General features: G+C 40.2%; 1 protein-coding gene across 1 annotated transcript; it reads left to right on the forward strand.

Annotated features, from left to right (window-relative positions):
* The first annotated feature begins 244 nt into the window (after nt 1-244).
* Nucleotides 245-12351, forward strand: RHAG (Rh associated glycoprotein). The gene is made up of 10 exons (XM_079332686.1): nt 245-458; nt 5289-5472; nt 7164-7314; nt 7509-7656; nt 8362-8528; nt 9349-9486; nt 9722-9843; nt 10517-10602; nt 11424-11497; nt 12166-12351. The coding sequence occupies exons 1-10, from the start codon at nt 326-328 to the stop codon at nt 12241-12243; spliced, it is 1281 nt and encodes a 426-aa protein (XP_079188812.1). The 5' UTR covers nt 245-325; the 3' UTR covers nt 12244-12351.
* Nucleotides 12352-17215: the final 4864 nt, after the last annotated feature.

The raw sequence follows: 17215 nt of genomic DNA on the forward strand, positions 1-17215 counted from the left end.
CAGGCAGTGAAAAGTACAGCTGAATGGCTGAATGAGCTGGCTTGTATTACAAACTGGGGAAAAAAAACCAAAAAAACAAACAAAACAAAAAAAAACACCAGGACCACATGCAAGCCAGCATTTCACACACAGAAGTACCCTGGGAAATTGAAATTGCTGTATTGACCTGCACATTTTCCCTCCCATAGTGGGTGTGACGGTGTGTTCACGTCTCTTTTTTTCTTTTTTTTTTTTTTCTCTATATCACCCAGATCCACAGAATTACTTTGCTGCTCTGAGGGCAAACACCCATTATCAAGCTCTCACAGCCACCTGCTCTCCAGCAATGCCTCCAGACTTTGACACCAACATGAGGTTCAAGTTCTCGATCCTGGCGCTTTTTCTGGAAGTGATTGTCATTGTTTTGTATGGGATATTTGTGGAATATGACACAGCTTCTGCCACAGGCTTATACCCACGTAAGTAGTTCTGTCTATGATTTATAGAAGCTGGAATTTCTTTAAACTGATCCTAAGCAAGATTTATGAATAGCTTATGAAACCTACTGATAAAGAAAAGAAAAGAAAGTTGTGTTTTGGGGTAAACACGTTTTTTTTTTTTTTTTCTGAGGAGTGAAAGCAGCAGACTTCAAAGACAAATCCAAATTGAGCACATATAAAATTCTGCAACTACCTCACTGAGGAGAAGTTTTCTGTGCTGGGAGAGAAGAGCCTGGGAAGTAGTTCTAGTGTTTGCACAGCGGGTTAGGACTTGGAGAACTGTGTGTTACTTTGAAAGATTCCAGCATTTTCCAGAGACAGATGGGGGGTGTTTCTTGTCAGACCTTCTATTCTGATTGCTGCATTTAATAATTAAAATTAATAGAATGTTTCCTTAGCACCATCCAGGTTTGGAAAAGTGTCTTGTGAGAATGTGGAAATTGAGCTGCGTATGCATCATTGTTATAAAATGTTTGTGAAAGCTGGGCTCCAAAAAGGGCCAGTTTTGGTGACAAGGTGGATAACACCCTGCTATCTTCCAAAGCAGTGCCTCCATTAGGTAGCTTTTGTTTAGCCTGAAAATGTTTCTGTTGATGTGTTGCAAATACTTGGTGAAGATCAGGAAAAACTCTTGGCCTGAGAAGTAGTTACTCACTTCTCTCATTCCCTCCTCCTCCTCATGCAAAGATAAGGCTATTGTGAATAAATAGAAAACATTTGCAGAGCTGCAAACTGTGTTTTCCTGGCAGTATTGAAGGTTTATTGTACAGTTTTTTGGCTCTGAGGTCTCAATGACTTGCAAGGTAGCCCTGACTGCAACATGCTTGATGAGGATGCTGGAGTACAGGACTCCCTTCCTGCAGGTAGATCTGTGTAATTTTGAATGTACCCCTCTTTTTCTGTCATTCTGACTGTCCTTCCCATGGCTGGTCCAGGGCAATGTGATCTCAGGTTGGAGTAATCCTGTGTATTCTCCCAGAGAGCATTGGCTGGGTCAGAGAACAGGGACTGAGGGCATTATTCAGCCCCAGGTGCAAGTCAGCTGGTGAACCTCAGGGGCTAATTACATTTAGGTTAGCTCCACTGAGATGTGGCAGAATCCCTGAGATATGGCAACTTGGGCTGTGCCAGAGCCCCCTCTGTGTGACACAGCTTGGCCATGTCACTGGTGTTCATAGAGCCAAAGGAAGAGACCTTGGGTGTGGGTTGGAAGGGACCTTAAATCTCCTCTCATTCCACCCCCTGCCAAGGGCAGGGACACCTTCCACTGTCCCAGGTTGCTCCAAGCCCCATCCAGCCTGGTCTTGGACACTTCCAGGGATCCAGGGGCAGCCACAGCTTCTCTGGGCACCCTGTGCCAGGACCTAACCTCCCTCACAGGGAAAAATTTCTTCCTAATACCCAATATAAATCTCTCCTCTTTTAATTTAAAACTGTTCCCTCTTGTCCTATCATTATCTGCCCATTTAAGAAATCATTCTCTCAACTTTTTTGTAGCCCACCTTAAGTACTAGAAGGTGTTTAAGCTCTCCCCAGAACCTTCTCTTCTCTTCTCTTCTCTTCTCTTCTCTTCTCTTCTCTTCTCTTCTCTTCTCTTCTCTTCTCTTCTCTTCTCTTCTCTTCTCTTCTCTTCTCTTCTCTTCTCTTCTCTTCTCTTCTCTTCTCTTCTCTTCTCTTCTCTTCTCTTCTCTTCTCTTCTCTTCTCTTCTCTTTTCTCTTTTCTCTTTTCTCTTTTCTCTTTTCTCTTTTCTCTTTTCTCTTTTCTCTTTTCTCTTCTCTTTCTCTTTTCTCTTTTCCTTTCTCTTTTCTCTCTTTTCTCTTTTCTCTTTTTCTCTTTTCTCTTTTCTCCTGAGCAAGCACAGCTCTCTTAGCTGGTGTCATATTAAACTATCCAAATTGTATTGAACTATCCAAGTTCCCAAATTAGGTGGTCTTATCTGGACAGTGTATTGGAAATTATTCTTGGTCCACTGTCACCCAGGAGGTGATTGTTGGTCTAGAGAAAATTATGCCAAAACCCACATGAATAATTTGTCAGCACAGGTAATTGTACTGACACTCCAATACAGGTCTTGAAATGAAACCTACCCAATTAGAGATCACCTTCTTTCTTCATTAATATCAGTGTCTAAAATGTGGGAGGAATTTCCTGCTGCCTCCCATGCCTCCCTGCACAGGCAGTGTGTGGCTGTGTCATTCTGCATTTGTCCCTTGGCTGCCCACACTACTGACCTGTCAGCATCCTTCTGGAATGGTTTGGGCTCATGCAAACTGGCCCCTTGGCCTCCTGCCAGGCATGGCTTTAGGCATAGCATGGATAAGGGACTGCTCTTAAGTTGGGAACAGTGTTTTAGGAGAGAAGAACATGTATTTCTTTTGGCCAGGCTGTTCAGATTACAAGAGACATAAACCAAGCAAATGCCACTGATGCCATGTTGAATTTTTACATGCTGACCTCACAGAGGTAATTCCCAATAAGGAATGGGAATAAAAGTAGATTTTCACAATACTTATATTTGCACTTTTAGGACCCCTTACTCTCAAATGTATCTGTACAAAGTGCAAACAAAATGCAGTTTGCCTGAGGAACTGGCAGAAATTTAATGCTATGGTTGTATAGTTGTATTAGGACATGTATTGAGCCAGGACTTCCCTTGAGTCCCCAAACTGTTGGGTTTAAACTGCTTCCCATGCTATGCCTTAGGATGTTAACCTGTCTATACCAGAGATTTAGTTCTTTCATCCAGGAGGTCATTTATATTCTCAGGACTGCAGTTCAAGGCCTGATTTTGTATGCCTTAGACACCTCAACACCATGAATTCAAGCTGTTTCAGTGGTTTTGGACAGAAAATAAATGAAAATAATAGTGGAGCATCAGCATAGCTTTGCAGTCAGGTAAGGAGGTCTAAGCTGAGATTGTTCCCAGTGTAGCTTTGCATTATATCTATTTCTGGTGGATACAAGGACAGGCATGGCCAATTGGATGGAGAATTTCAGGTGTGTTGTGCCACTGGAATGGGAGAATAAGGAGGTGTGGTGGTTCTCAGAGCACTTCAAAAGGATTTTTTTCATGTTGGCATTCTGCACACATTGTCCTGTGAGCATTTGTGACTCATTGCTTAGGAAAACTTTTGCATCACTCTTGTTCAGGGCTCTATGGTTTACAACTTTAGGCCAAGCAAGATCAGTTTTAGAATATGTCTCAGGCATCTTTGTGTTGAGACAGACTACCTTGCAGTGGAGTTATTTATTGGTCTGGGCCAGCCTTGCAGAATTGTGTGTAGTGGCTTTGTTCAGGATCTGCTCAAGTGTTTTTCCCAATCTTTATTTTCCTCTCTCACAGAAGTGCTATGGTTTGTCAAACACAACTAGTTAGTGAAACAGTTCAGTTCAAATCATGCTGTTTTCTTTATTATTTAAAGTCACTCCAAACCTACTCTTCTTTAAAAGCACGAATAAGAAAAAGTTCAAGGTATGGGCTAAACTAGAAGGAATTTGTTCTCAACACCCATGAATTAACCTATTTTTAACCAGGACTTTAAACCATTTGTGTGAATTAGTCCAGACAGCTTTAAAATATCCATCCTGAAGAGAAAGAAAAGGGTTGGAGGTATTTGTGAACCACCTGCATTTCTGCAGAATCATAGAATGGCCTGGGTTGGAAGGGACCTTAAAGTTTATCATCTAATCCCAAGCCAACCAACAATACTGTGTTTTAAATGCAAAGTAAAGGCTCTTACTGCTTATTTCAGGGCTAGGGCAGGGCTGGAATACAACACTGAAAATAGAAAAGAGTTTATTAGGAATCCCCAGTAACTTCTTATACTTCTGGGCCCTCTTTTGACCAAGCCTGGTAATGCAAAAGTGAGGAATGCTTCAGGTGATGGGAATTACAACTTCAAGCCAAATGTTATATTAACCAGCTCAAGTTTTTCATGCTTTTGGGCATGCAAGAGCAATGAAATAAAAATTATTAAAAATGGTCTCTCTGTACTGAGGTTCTTACTAACATTAAAATCACAGAAAAATTTGCAATTACAGGAGTCAAACCTGTCTGGTTTAGAGTCAATTAGATCACATAATGCTTAAAAGTAAAAAGAAATATTTTTAAATATGAAGTATCCATGTCATGGTGATATACTGAGTTTCTATTAAAAGCAAAAAAAAAAAAAGAATAAAAAATAAAGTACTAACTTTAAAAAATAGAAAAACTAACCATATTTTAACAAAATTCGTATTCCAAAAACCAAACAAATATATGAATGAAGACTAATTGTATGCTGATTAACTATATTAGTTTTTAAATTTAAACCTTGCCTTAAAATTAATTTTTCTCTTATCCATGTAAAAAGATCAATGTATTGGACAGTAATTTTTAAGGATCCCAAGCATTCCTTTGCACTGGGACCCCTAACACTCAGCCAAACAAATCCCATGTACAATTTTGGAATTTGTCAGGACACACTGGCTCTGAACACCTTTATTGAAAGGGGAACATAACTTTTCTGTAAGGACATGAAGCTGTGATGATTTTCCAGGCATCTTCACAAAGAGAGGACACTACCAGACACAAGTAAATTTGCAAGTGCAGAGATCCAGTGACTTTCCATAATGAAATCAATATAATCAATAATCAGGTGTGGCATTTTCCAGACATTCAGTTTTCAGCTGGTAGACTGGTCATGAAGAAAGGATCACATGCATTTCTGGAGTTTGGAACTCTTCTCTACTCCAGCTGCCTGTGTCTATAATTTTCACCCTTCACAGCCCCTCTTCACAGTCTCTACATAGATATGTTTTCCCTTCAGACTTTCAGGATGTCCACGTGATGATTTTTGTTGGATTTGGTTTCCTGATGACCTTTCTGAAGAAATATGGATTCAGCAGTGTTGGTTTCAACATGCTCATTGCTGCCTTCGGTCTCCAGTGGGGAATTCTGATGCAAGGATTTTGGCACATGAAAAGAGGGAAAATTCCTGTTAGCATCGAAAGGTACATGTGAATTTACAAATATTGATATTTCAATAAGGAGAATCCCTAAACCACATCTATGGGGTCAGACTTTACCTAAATTTCATTAAGCCTTGCAGACCACCTCTCCACATCCTTCTGCCCTTCCCCATTGAGGGGGCCACTCCTGGACAAGGTACCAAAGTTTGTGAAGAAATTTGAGGTGCTACATTACATGTGGGAGGTGTGGGTCCTGTAGACATACTGCTCTGACTCTCTGAAGCTCTGGAAGCTGGGAATTTCCAGCAATAGCACAGCACATCCTGCATCCAGCAGGCATGGGAGGATCTGTCTTTCCATGGCACATGGGGTCACAGAAGAAAGCCTGGAACAGCATGTCTATGCACTCACAAGGTTTTCTCTTACTTCTCAAGGAATGATTTTGATGAGCATCACACTCCAGCAGGGTCTGAACACTGATCACAGAATAAGAGACCTCATGGGCAAGATCTCTAAGCATATTTGATGCCCCTCCTATTCACCTGTCCTGCCTCTCCCAAGGTCACAGAGTGTTTTCCACACCTGCAGTTCTGTTTTCTGAGACAACTTGTAAACAATTTTGAAATGAACAGCATCCAAACAATACTGAGGGGAAAGCAGGAATGATACAAGCAGCTCCCTAAAGCTTGCAGGTGGGCATTTTTAGAGGGACCTATAGGCTAGTGCCTCTCTGTGCTCTAAGCTTTTGAACAATTTCTGGTTTTATTTACCTTTGCCAATCTCCAAAACATATTAACACTGGTTCTGCCTGACAGCTCATGCAAAGATGATGCACAGAGACAGACAGGTGGGCAAGGCTTTCAGGATTATATAAACCATCTGACCCAAGAGCTCACTGTCATCCTTGAAGCCCAGGTGGCAGTCAGGGCTGGAAATTGAGAAGCTGGAGCTTGTCCAGAGAAGGGAACAGAGCTGGGAAGGAGCACAGGGATGGTGAAGAGCAGCTGAGGGAGCTGGGAAAGGGGCTCAGCCTGGAGAAAAGGAGGCTCAGGGGGAACCTTCTGTCTCAGCAGAACTCCCTGACAGGAGGGGACAGCCAGGGGGGTCAGGCTCTGCTCCAGGGAACAGGGACAGGACAAGAGGAAATGGCCTGAAGGGACAAGAGAATATCACACCAAGGGAGGATCAGTTGGATATAGGAAAAATCTCTTCCCAGAAATGATCAGGCATCAGAACAGGTTGCCCAGGGAAACTGTGGAGTCACCACCCCTGGAAGTGTTTTAAAAAACCTGCAGATGTGGTACTGAGGGACATGGTTTAGTGGTGAACTTGGCAGTGCTGGGTAAAAGATTGGGCTCAATGGTCTTAGACCTTTTCCAATCTAAATGATTCTTTTATTCCATGACATCCCTGCACATCCCAATACACTTCTCATCTGCCTTTTCATCATAATTTCAACCAGCTAAGCACATGTATTGTATAAGAGAAAACCTTCTACACTTATTCTTCACTAGATAGCAAGATCCTTACAAGATCCATCTGGAAAGGTTTGATTTTGGTTTTATTCACAAAGATGAGCTTGATAATTTTGTATCTGATGAGTTAAAGCTATATAATTTTAATAATATAATTTTACCAGCTTATTATTTTACCAGGATATTACAGCTTTTAAAACTAATTTCTTTTTTTAATGTGTTTTGGGGTTTTTTTCTTTTTCTTTTTCCTAACTTCAGCATGATAAATGCCGACTTCAGCACAGCAACAGCTTTGATTTCATTTGGAGCACTCCTGGGGAAAACAAGTCCCATTCAGATGCTGATCCTGACTCTTCTGGAGATCACCATCTTTGCATGCAATGAACATCTAGTAACCGAAGTATTACAGGTACAACTACTTAGCAATCATTGTTCTTTCTTTATACCAAATGCTTTTACTTTGCAATACTTCCAGTTTACTTATGCTAGGCTCTGTTTTCTACCATAGAATTAAAAAATTAAGTCCTCCAGACTTCTCATTCATCAGACCCTTGCCTTTATGCTGTATAAAATCTGTGGTATTATTTTGGGTCTTTATTACAGGCCACAGATGTTGGAGCTTCAATGACCATCCATGCTTTTGGAGCTTATTTTGGTTTGGCTGCAGCTTTTGTCCTGTACCGTCCTGGTCTGGCAAAAAAACATGAAAATGATGAATCCACCTATCACTCAGACATGTTTGCCATGATTGGTAAGTGAAGTAATACTGAGAGCTGATCAGCTGCTCATCCCTCTTCCATCTCCATTTTTTTCTGATTACCTATTATTATGCTACATTCATTTTCCTAAGGACACTTCTGGAGGCAAATTCCTTTTAGTTTCATGCATGCACCATATTTTCAGTGGCACACATATTTTTCCTTGCTTCCAAGGATGGAAAGATCAAATTAAATATGTGTTTTCACTGTGCATTAGAGGTGACTTCCTTTCTGTTGTCTTGTGCTTTTCAGCAGTATTTCCAAAGCAATTGTCCATAACCATGATTGAGTTGTGATTGTCATGGTAATGAATGTCATAAACTATATATCTATCTGCCCATGAGAACTGTTCCTAGACCAATTCTCCAGCTAAAACTTTCAGTTGTATTGCTGGATGCTAAAGGACTTGCATGTGAATTGTGTTGCCTGTGCCTCCTGCTCTGGCTGGGGCTTCACAGTGGTGAGGGGTCATTAACAGTGAGTGGGGGTCATTAAAGCCTTCCAGTAAGATTTCACAAGAGACCATGTGTCAAAATCCCAGCTGCCAGTGTCAAAACCTTCTGCATATTCTATTATTTCTTCCAGAATTTCGTCCATTCCATGTTTCTCATTAATCATCATCCTCATTTAGTGTAGATCACTCTATTGCATTGGCCCTTGTGACTAAACAGCTTTTGTTTTGACTTCTGTTCATCCAGGTACTCTGTTCCTTTGGCTTTTTTGGCCCAGTTTTAACTCTGCCATTGCAAATGGCCCAGAAGGCCAGGGAACAGCCATCATCAACACTTACTACTCCTTGGCTGCCTGTGCTGTTGTAACATTCGCCCTCTCCAGCTTGGTGGATAAAAGAGGCAAATTCAGCATGGTAAGAATCACATCATAACCCTCATTAAATGAGTCAACCCTCTCTGATAGGGATGAGAAAGCAGATTCCTAGTGTCCATCTATCTGTCCAGGCTATCTGGAGGCTTTCCCCATACAATGGCCAGAATTGTGCTTGTAAAACCTGTAAACTCTGATGAGAAGTGGCTGAGGGAGCTGGGGGGGCTCATTCTGGAGAACAGGAGGCTCAGGTAGGATCTTCTCACTCTCTGCAACACCCTGAGGAAGAAAGGTGAACCAGGTGGAGCCTGGTCTCTTCTGCAAATACCAAGTGACAGGATGAGATAAAACAGCCTCAGGTTGCATCAGGGCAGGTTAGACTGGATATGAGGAGAAATTTCTTCACAGGAAGGGTTGGAAAGCAGTGTAGCAGACTGGGAACATGGTGGTGGTACTGGTTTGATGGTTGGATTTATTAATCTCAAAGGTCTCTTCCAGCCTTAATGATTCTCTGATGATTCTCTCTTGTCCACAGAACCTGCAGAACCTTAGTGACATTAGTTCAGTGTTGAGGTGGACTTCTGGATCTTATTCCAAAGATGTTCCTTCTTCAGCTCCCTTATTACAGCAGCCAAAATAGGTCTCTCAAGGAAATGACCTGGAAATCTCTGGGCAGCTGCACAGCAGACAAAAACCAAACCAGTTTCTATCCCCTTGCCCTAAAATCCAGCTCTGTTTTCACCCATCCTTTCTAGCAGCTCAGTTCTTTGTGTGAGCCCACCATGTGCAAGAGGAACTCAGCCCTAAAACAAACCTCTGCTCCTCGTGTGTCACCTCTGCCTTGCCCTGTGTCCCCTCTGCAGGTTCTCATTCAAAATGCCACCCTGGCAGGAGGAGTAGCAGTGGGTACCTGTGCTGACCTGGCAATCCACCCTTTTTCTGCCATGTTCATTGGGGTCATTGCTGGAATTGTCTCTGTCCTTGGATTCCAGTACCTGGCTGTAAGTATTGGACACTCAGCTCTGCTCTCATTTTTTATTTCTCTTTGGCTTTCCTGGTGCTCCCTTGGTTTGCTACAAAGGGAGGATAGACACAGTAAACTCCAGGTAAGGGTGACTTTTAATAATGATTTGATTCTTGTACTTCTGCTCTTTCTTCTGCATATCCATCTTCCACATCCAGAGATCATGGGAGACTATAAACTCACTATAAATTTCCTTTTTTCCTTCATTTCAGCCTGTGATGGCATCCAAGCTGAAAATTCAAGACACTTGTGGAGTTCATAACTTACATGGATTACCTGGCATCCTGGGAGGTATTGCTGGCATTGTAGTAACTGCAATAAAAAGGGAAACAAGGTGAGTCATAGAGAGAAGAGAGAAAGAAGTTTTTTTTTATTTTTAAGGTCTGTTCTTATTTGCTATAATTTTTTTTCAGAAATGTGTCATTGATTTGATGTCAAGCATTGTACTCTCATTTAATGTGGGTTCTTCTTGATCTCTTGACATTAACACACTGTTTAAAGGCCAAGCTTGTTGCAGTTTAAAAGCTCAAATAAAAATAAATTAATTTAAACATCATAAAGAAACAGCACATTGAACCATTCAAACATAAAAAAGTATTTATTATGACTCTACAATTACACTTCTCGTATTTGTAAGACTTAAAAAAAATTTTAAAAGGCAAAATGGTTTTTTTCCACTCTCTCATAAGACTTCAAAAAGATGAAATGCTGGTGTTTTTGACAACAGAGAGTATTCTCTAATGGCTTAGAGGACATCAATAACCTTTTCAAAGAATTTGATTTCATCTACAGCCTAAAACAAAGCTAAATTAAAGTCATTGTACACAGCAATGGCAGGATTGATTGGATTCAATGATCTTATCTCAATGACCATAAACATTCCAGGATATTTTCCTATGAGTCACCTTTTCCAGCTTGCAGCAAGTACAATCTTGTAAGACTGATCATCAGCCTCGAAGTGTAACATTTTTTTAATGGGCAATGGTTGGATTTTCTACTCTTTCCAGGAATGGTCACCTGCTTACTCCTGCCATGCAGGCTGCTGCCCTGGGAAGTACACTTGGCATTGCTCTGGTGGGAGGAGCACTCACAGGTCAGTGACTAAAAACACATGTGAGTTTAGAGGTTTCTCCATGGAGAACTTAAAAAATGTATCAACAATTTTGTGTGCATAATACAAAATTGGAATAATGGGTCCCGGCGCCAGAAACTCAAACATGGAAAAGCAGTTTTCCAATGTTGTTGTCTTCAAATGAAGTTCAGGTTCATCAGGAAGAATTTCTTCACTGCAAGGGTAGTCAGGCATTGGAAGGGGCTTCCCCAGGAGTGGAGGAATTCCCATCCCTGGAGGTGTGAAAGGAGTGACTGGATGTGGCACTCAGGGCTCTGCTCTGGCTCATTGCACCTGATGATCTTGGAGGTTTTGCCAACCCAAATATTTCTATTATTCCATATATCTTACTGAGTACATGCTCCAAAGATACTGAGTTTTTATATCTGTAGGAATAATAAGGTGTTGTTCCAGAAGGAATTCTTCTCTAGATTCAGACACTTCAAATTCTGAGCAGTAACTTATTTGTGATCAAGATAATATTCAATGACGTGTCACCAATTTCCATGTGTTTGTGAATACTTCCAAACAAACAAACAAAAAAACAGGCTGAAATAGAAAATTTTGGTCTGAAATCTGGTCAATTAAAAACAAGCATTTATTTATGTTCTAATCCATGTTTGTATGAAGAAATTTGCACCACCTCTCAGAAGAATTCACCTGATGTGCCAAGAGGGTTGGGCATTTCTGTAGATGAGGAAATCAGTCAGAAAGATTTGCTGACTGCTTTAGGCACATCTCAGGGACATTTATTTGGTTATTTTCTTCCTTTTTTTAAACCTCTGATGCTGGTTTTCCTGCAGGTGCTATTCTAAAGTTGCCCTTCTTGGGACAAGTATCTGACCAGAACTGCTTTGATGACTCTGCTTATTGGGAGGTAAGACACAATTGTATTTTATTTTCATTCTGTTGGAGGATGTGCAGCCACTGCAGCCCCACTCTCTTGGGTTTTGTGGTTTGCACACGTGTCAGAAAGGCTGCCTCTTCAAAACTCAAAAATGCTGATCTACCTCTGGCTGTGAATTTATCAAGGCCACCTTCAGAATAATTTTTGGACTTCTGAGGTAACCATGCCTTTTTCATTGGACTCACCTTGAATAAAAAGCAGAAATAGAGACAACAAATTGATATCACAGTGGAGGCCTTTATCTCTCTTATGTGCTCACTGTGTTAGGAATTCTCTTCCTTATCAGAGATTGATGACATATTCTTAATTTACTCAATCTGAACTTGATCCTTTATGCCAGTACAAACCCAAAAAGGCAAGGCAAGAAGTAATATATGATATAAATTCCTTGCAAATAAAATGTGAAGTTAAAGGAAATTTTATTAGTTTTTTTTAATGAATTAAACTCCTTCTGCCATGAAGAAAACCCTGAGTTCAGCATCCAGAATTGATGGTTCTTATCAGGCTGTGCCAATGTTAATAAACAATTATATAATAAATGCAAATAGAATTACATTCTCAGCACATTTTAGTCTTCTTTTATGGCAAAAGCAAATCTAGATTTCCTTACCTGAACTCTTCTTTGTTTCTCATGGCAGGTTCCAGAGGAGGAGACAGTACCTGAAATTCACTCCAGCCACCGTGATGATCGCAGCAGATTTGAAGCTGCCATGTAGAAAAATAATTAATCTGCAATATTTGCCCTAATTATGGTATTTTCTGTTTCTAATGCTAAGAAACAATGAAACAACATCCAAGTATTGTCCAGACCATACCAGTTTTTTTTAAAAAAGGCTGAAGATAGCTATATTTTTGTAAAAGAAAACAAGCTTGATTTAAATTACTTAGTCATTATGCCAAGCTCAGGTGAATAAATTAGCTCCTTATAATATATTTGTTCATCAGAAAAAGGCACCACAAACTGCTCTTTAAAATTATCTATATTTTATCTTTTGTTGTCACTGACAACAATATAGCTATTGTAATAAACTTTGGGTTTCAAGATTGTTAAGGATAATATATTTAATTGTGAGATTTCTGAGTTACATCCTTCAACAGTATAGGGGTAATCAAGAAGAAGTGAATTTATATTTTTATATGGATTTGAAAAAAACTTTTCACCAGAGTATCCCAGCTTAACTTTCTAAGAAAGTGTATCCTCTTTTCTGATGGAGGAGGAACTGTGCAGTATTTTAAAGTTTGATTATGACAGGAAGTAAAATGTTGAAACAATTCTTATGGCAAAGCACAGAATACAGTGATTCATAAGGCAATATGAGCATAGATTCATTGTGAATATGCTTATTAAAAGGGAAAAGAAAGTGAAATTGTAAAAAAGAAATAATAATTGTCATAGATCTATTTATTTATTGACATAAATTTAATTAGCTTCAAGAACATAATAAGGGAATTGAGCAGGAGCTATGAAAAGCAAGTGATTGCATAATAAGTCATATTCTATTCAATAGTCGATTGTAATATAATAGTAAGTGTAATAATAAGTGGATTGTGGCAGTGTTAATGTCAAGAGATATAACCTAAACTAATGCCAGCTCCAGGAAAAAAAAAAATTGTTTGGAACAGATTGGAAAGAAACTGTGTTCAACCCACAGAAGACAAAAGTCATTAACTCTGAAATCACTTTGTCCTAAAAGAAGTAAAAGCAAAAGAAGAAAACTGAAGCTAAATTAATGAAATTAACTTATTGGAGAAGTGATGACAGTGGCTGCTCAGTTCAGAGACAAAATTGAGGCAGCTGAAGGAACTCCATGAGGTGCCTTGGGATAATCCATTGAGAGACAGTGGATGGGAAGTGGAAATCAAACAAAAGGAGCACAGTGCTTCAATCCATCATTCAGGAAAAGCTGCTGCTGATGTCCCTGAATAACAGGCCAAAGTGGGTCAGCTTTCAACTTTTTTTTAATACTAGGATCTTATTTCAAGTTTTGCTTATCAGACTTAACAGGAAAACTCTCATATTTCCATTTCTGCTGATGTGCTTTTCCTTGAAAATCTTTAGAAAGATACTAGGCAGGGCTGTCCCATATGTTACACCTGCTGTATACTACTAGATATGTCAGATTTCTATCCATGAATAAAAACACATTTGTTGTATCACACTTTAGTTCAGATAAGCTCTTTTGCAGATATGCAGTGACTGACTCTCTTCTACCTTGTTAGCTGTAAACTGTCCTTTATCCTCTCAAAGCTAACACACATTCATTTTTGTGAAAATTGGGGAAGCATTTCACAATGTAAATATCAAATCTGTAAATATTTTAGAAGTATTTTGTGCATAATATACAAAGTGTTGAAGTAGTTGAAAAATATTCCATCTATGGACAGCTTGTAGAAATCTTATATTATTCAATACATTAATTTCTCCCCTCAAATTCCTACTTGGGAATTCAGAGGATTTTTCATTCACCCCTTTCAAGGGGTGAGGTAATTTCACTGGGTTTGAGTGCTGGCCACAGAGGAGCACCTGAGTGAGGAAGCACCACCCTCTGACAGTAAATCTTTGAATTATAGAATTCTTAAGGTTTGAAACTATTTCCAAGATCATCAAGTCCAGCCTTGGATGCATCATGATCATGGCCAGTAAACCACATTGAGAATGCTGTGTCTTCTCACTTCTTGAACACTTCAGGGATGGTGACTCCCCTGCTTCCCTGAGGAGCCTGTCCCAATTTTAACCACTCTTCCAGTGAAGAATTTTTCCTAATATCCAACCTAAACCTTCCCTGGTGATTGATGCTCTCAATAATAACATTTATCATTTTTGGGGTTTTTTTTATCCAAAAGGGAAAGAACAATTATACAGTTTTGTTCTTCAGTCCTCCTTATAATCTTTCCATAGTAATCCATACTCTCATCCTCTAAGTACTCATTATTGTCCCTGAACTTTTTTTTCAGAATATTCCTCCCCCAGAGAAATCAGTCCTTTAGGTTGTCTCATAAAACAGAGTAAGGAGATTAATCCCTTTGTCTAAACAGAGCTTTAAATGTTATTTTCTTTTCCATGTGATTGTGCCTTTAAAGTATGCAATTTGTTTCTCCAAAGGTTTTTTACCCTAATTGCTCACCTCCACGTTGCAGACACCAGTGGCATTTGGTTGTCTGGCTCAAGGTGTTTTCTTTGTTTGGTTATTTGCAATTAATCAAAGCTTTGAATACCTTGAATCAGCAGAGCTTCATTGATAATCAGTTACAACTTCTGTGTAATGTGTGACGGGACACTTAAAAGACAGAAACTTAAAATATTTTACTAAGAACCCTTTTGTTCTTCCATAAGGAAGTCTTACACTGTCAGGAAAGGAAAGTAAGGAGTTAAACAAGACACAAAGTGGAGGACGAGTTTAAAGGATGGGACTGAAAAGTAAATAAAAGTTAAAGTATAACTACTCTAAATCTCAGGATCACAATCATCAGCATTTCTTTTCTTTCTCATAAAAGACTGGTAATGTTTTATCCCTTCCAACAATCAGACAACACTCTTTGTGTCTTACCTTTGTTCTCACTTGGACTTGTTTTTATATTAAAAGAGCTTATATAAGGTGTTGTGGACTTTTTTTAATGAGTAAAAACTTTAATGATATCTCCTTTAAATTAACCAAAGGTCAAGCTTACTGTCAGCTCTTTTCAGAATACCAGGGGGTGACCATAGCTTTGAAAGCTGTCTTTTAGTTCTCCATTTCTGCCTGTCAGAGCAGTATCTTTGTATTTCATTACTGAAAATTTATTTGAAAGCCATTGGCTGAATATTTGCTTACAATTTTTTTTTTAACATTTGTGCTCAAATCTGAATAAATGCATTAATTGAATGATCGCATGACCAGCTGTATTTGTTTGACATTTCTTGGGCATGCTTCTTTCTCTCTTACTGGGATCAACTTTTTCTCAAAATATATTAACAAAATATGTCTCTTCTTGCCAAAGTAGAGCTCTTCCTGTTCTTCTCAAGCCTCCTGCAAAATGTTCACCTTTCAACCTCCTCTCAGTTCCTTGCTATTAGTTAAATTCCAGATATATGTGGAAAACTAGACACTTTCAGTGCCTTTTTACCCACTCTGGAAAGCTGAAGTGGAATCAGGCCCACTGGAACAAAGGTGGAAACTGTCCCTGGACTTTTTCCAGAGACCTTCCAGGTAGGTGAAATGTCCAGGTCTGTCCTTGGGAGCCCCTGGGCACAGCAGCAGGCTCAGGGGGAGCCAAGCCAAGAGATAGATTGCTCCAGCCCCTCTCCCAGACTCCAGCCGTGTGCCAGGGCTCCTTTTCTCTGGGTCTCTGCACCCCCATTCCCTGGGGAATTCCCCCATTCCCCCCTTTCCTCTGCCTCTGCTCATGTCTCTGCAGGGACCCTGACACTTTTTGGGAGAGAAGGATGAAGGGCTCAGCCTTGAGGCACTTCACCTCATACGACCTTCAGCTTCTGACTTTGAGGCCAGGTGCAATTTAGTGTTCTAGATTTCTGCTAAAAAACTCTTTCAAACAATGTTCTATGTGCTGTGTCTCAACTTTTCTGTCCAGTCTTCCCTTGGCTTCTTCTTTCAACACCTCCTCCTGTGCTGTTCACTCTCTCCTTTCTCCAGCCAGCAGAGGACATCCTTTCCCAGTGCTGTGTCCAGTTCTGGGATTCCCAGCACCAAAGAGAGATGGACAGACTGGACAGAGTCCAGCTAAAGGCCACAGAGATGCTGGAGTGGTTGGAGCATCACTTATATGAGGAAACACAGAGAGGTGGGAGTTTAACCCAGAGGAGAGAAGGCTCAGGGGGATCTTTTCAGTTTAAACACCTGGGGGAAGGATCAAATAGGTCAGAGCCAGATTTCTCAGTGTGTGCCTCAGGACCTGATGCCATGGGCACACACTGAAACACAGGAGGTTCCCTCTGAACATCAGGAAACACTTTTATATTGTGAGAGATCCAAGGAGATGTGGAGTCTCCTTCCTTACTGTATCATTTTTTAGGTCTTAGAGATACTCAAAACATGTCTGGACATAGGCTGGGGCAAGTGGCACTTGGTGGCCCAGCTTGAAAGGGGGATTGGATCAGACAAATTCCAGAGTCCCTTCCAACCTCAATAATAATGTGATTTCAAATTCCCAATGAATTCAATGGAATCAAAGTTATGCCACCCATCAACAGTTTTGTGAGAAAACAGCAGGCCACAAAAGCCCTGGGAAGCATGGAAGAAAGCAGAATACACACAATCTGAAAACAGGAAAGGTGTCCTGTTTCCTCAAAGCCTGCAAACCTTGAGAAGAATAACACACTGTCAGGCCAACAGATTTATTAGAGGCCTGCAACCGGGTTGTGAAGAACTGAGCAGAGATTCTGATACTAAATGTATAAGTACTATTCCAAATCTGCAACAAACATTCATTTCCTCTCAGCTTGTGAGTCTCACATTCATGCATCAAACACTTTAAAATAATAAATCTGTGTGCTACACCTCTGAGCAGTGGAATTGTGGTTTCTCAAGGGTATCAAGGCTATCTGTGCTAAAGGCAAAAACATGATTAATCAGTAACCTGGACAGTGTGCAGAATTTATGGTTTTATATCAAATGTCAGGTTGATGACCTGGAGTTACCCATGTTCTTGGACTTTCACACTCACACAGTGATCCCCACTTTCACCCAGTCC

Source organism: Erithacus rubecula (genome assembly GCF_903797595.1).
Source record: "Erithacus rubecula genome assembly, chromosome: 2".
Classification (NCBI taxonomy): Eukaryota; Metazoa; Chordata; class Aves; order Passeriformes; family Muscicapidae; genus Erithacus; species Erithacus rubecula.

Bases quoted from the DNA above. Each gene is read 5' to 3' on its own strand.
- RHAG (XM_079332686.1), top strand. From the start codon at position 326: ATGCCTCCAGACTTTGACACCAACATGAGGTTCAAGTTCTCGATCCTG. The intron at 7,315-7,508 runs GTACAACTACTT...TCTTTATTACAG, and splicing joins TAGTAACCGAAGTATTACAG to GCCACAGATGTTGGAGCTTC. The intron at 9,844-10,516 runs GTGAGTCATAGA...TACTCTTTCCAG, and splicing joins GCAATAAAAAGGGAAACAAG to GAATGGTCACCTGCTTACTC.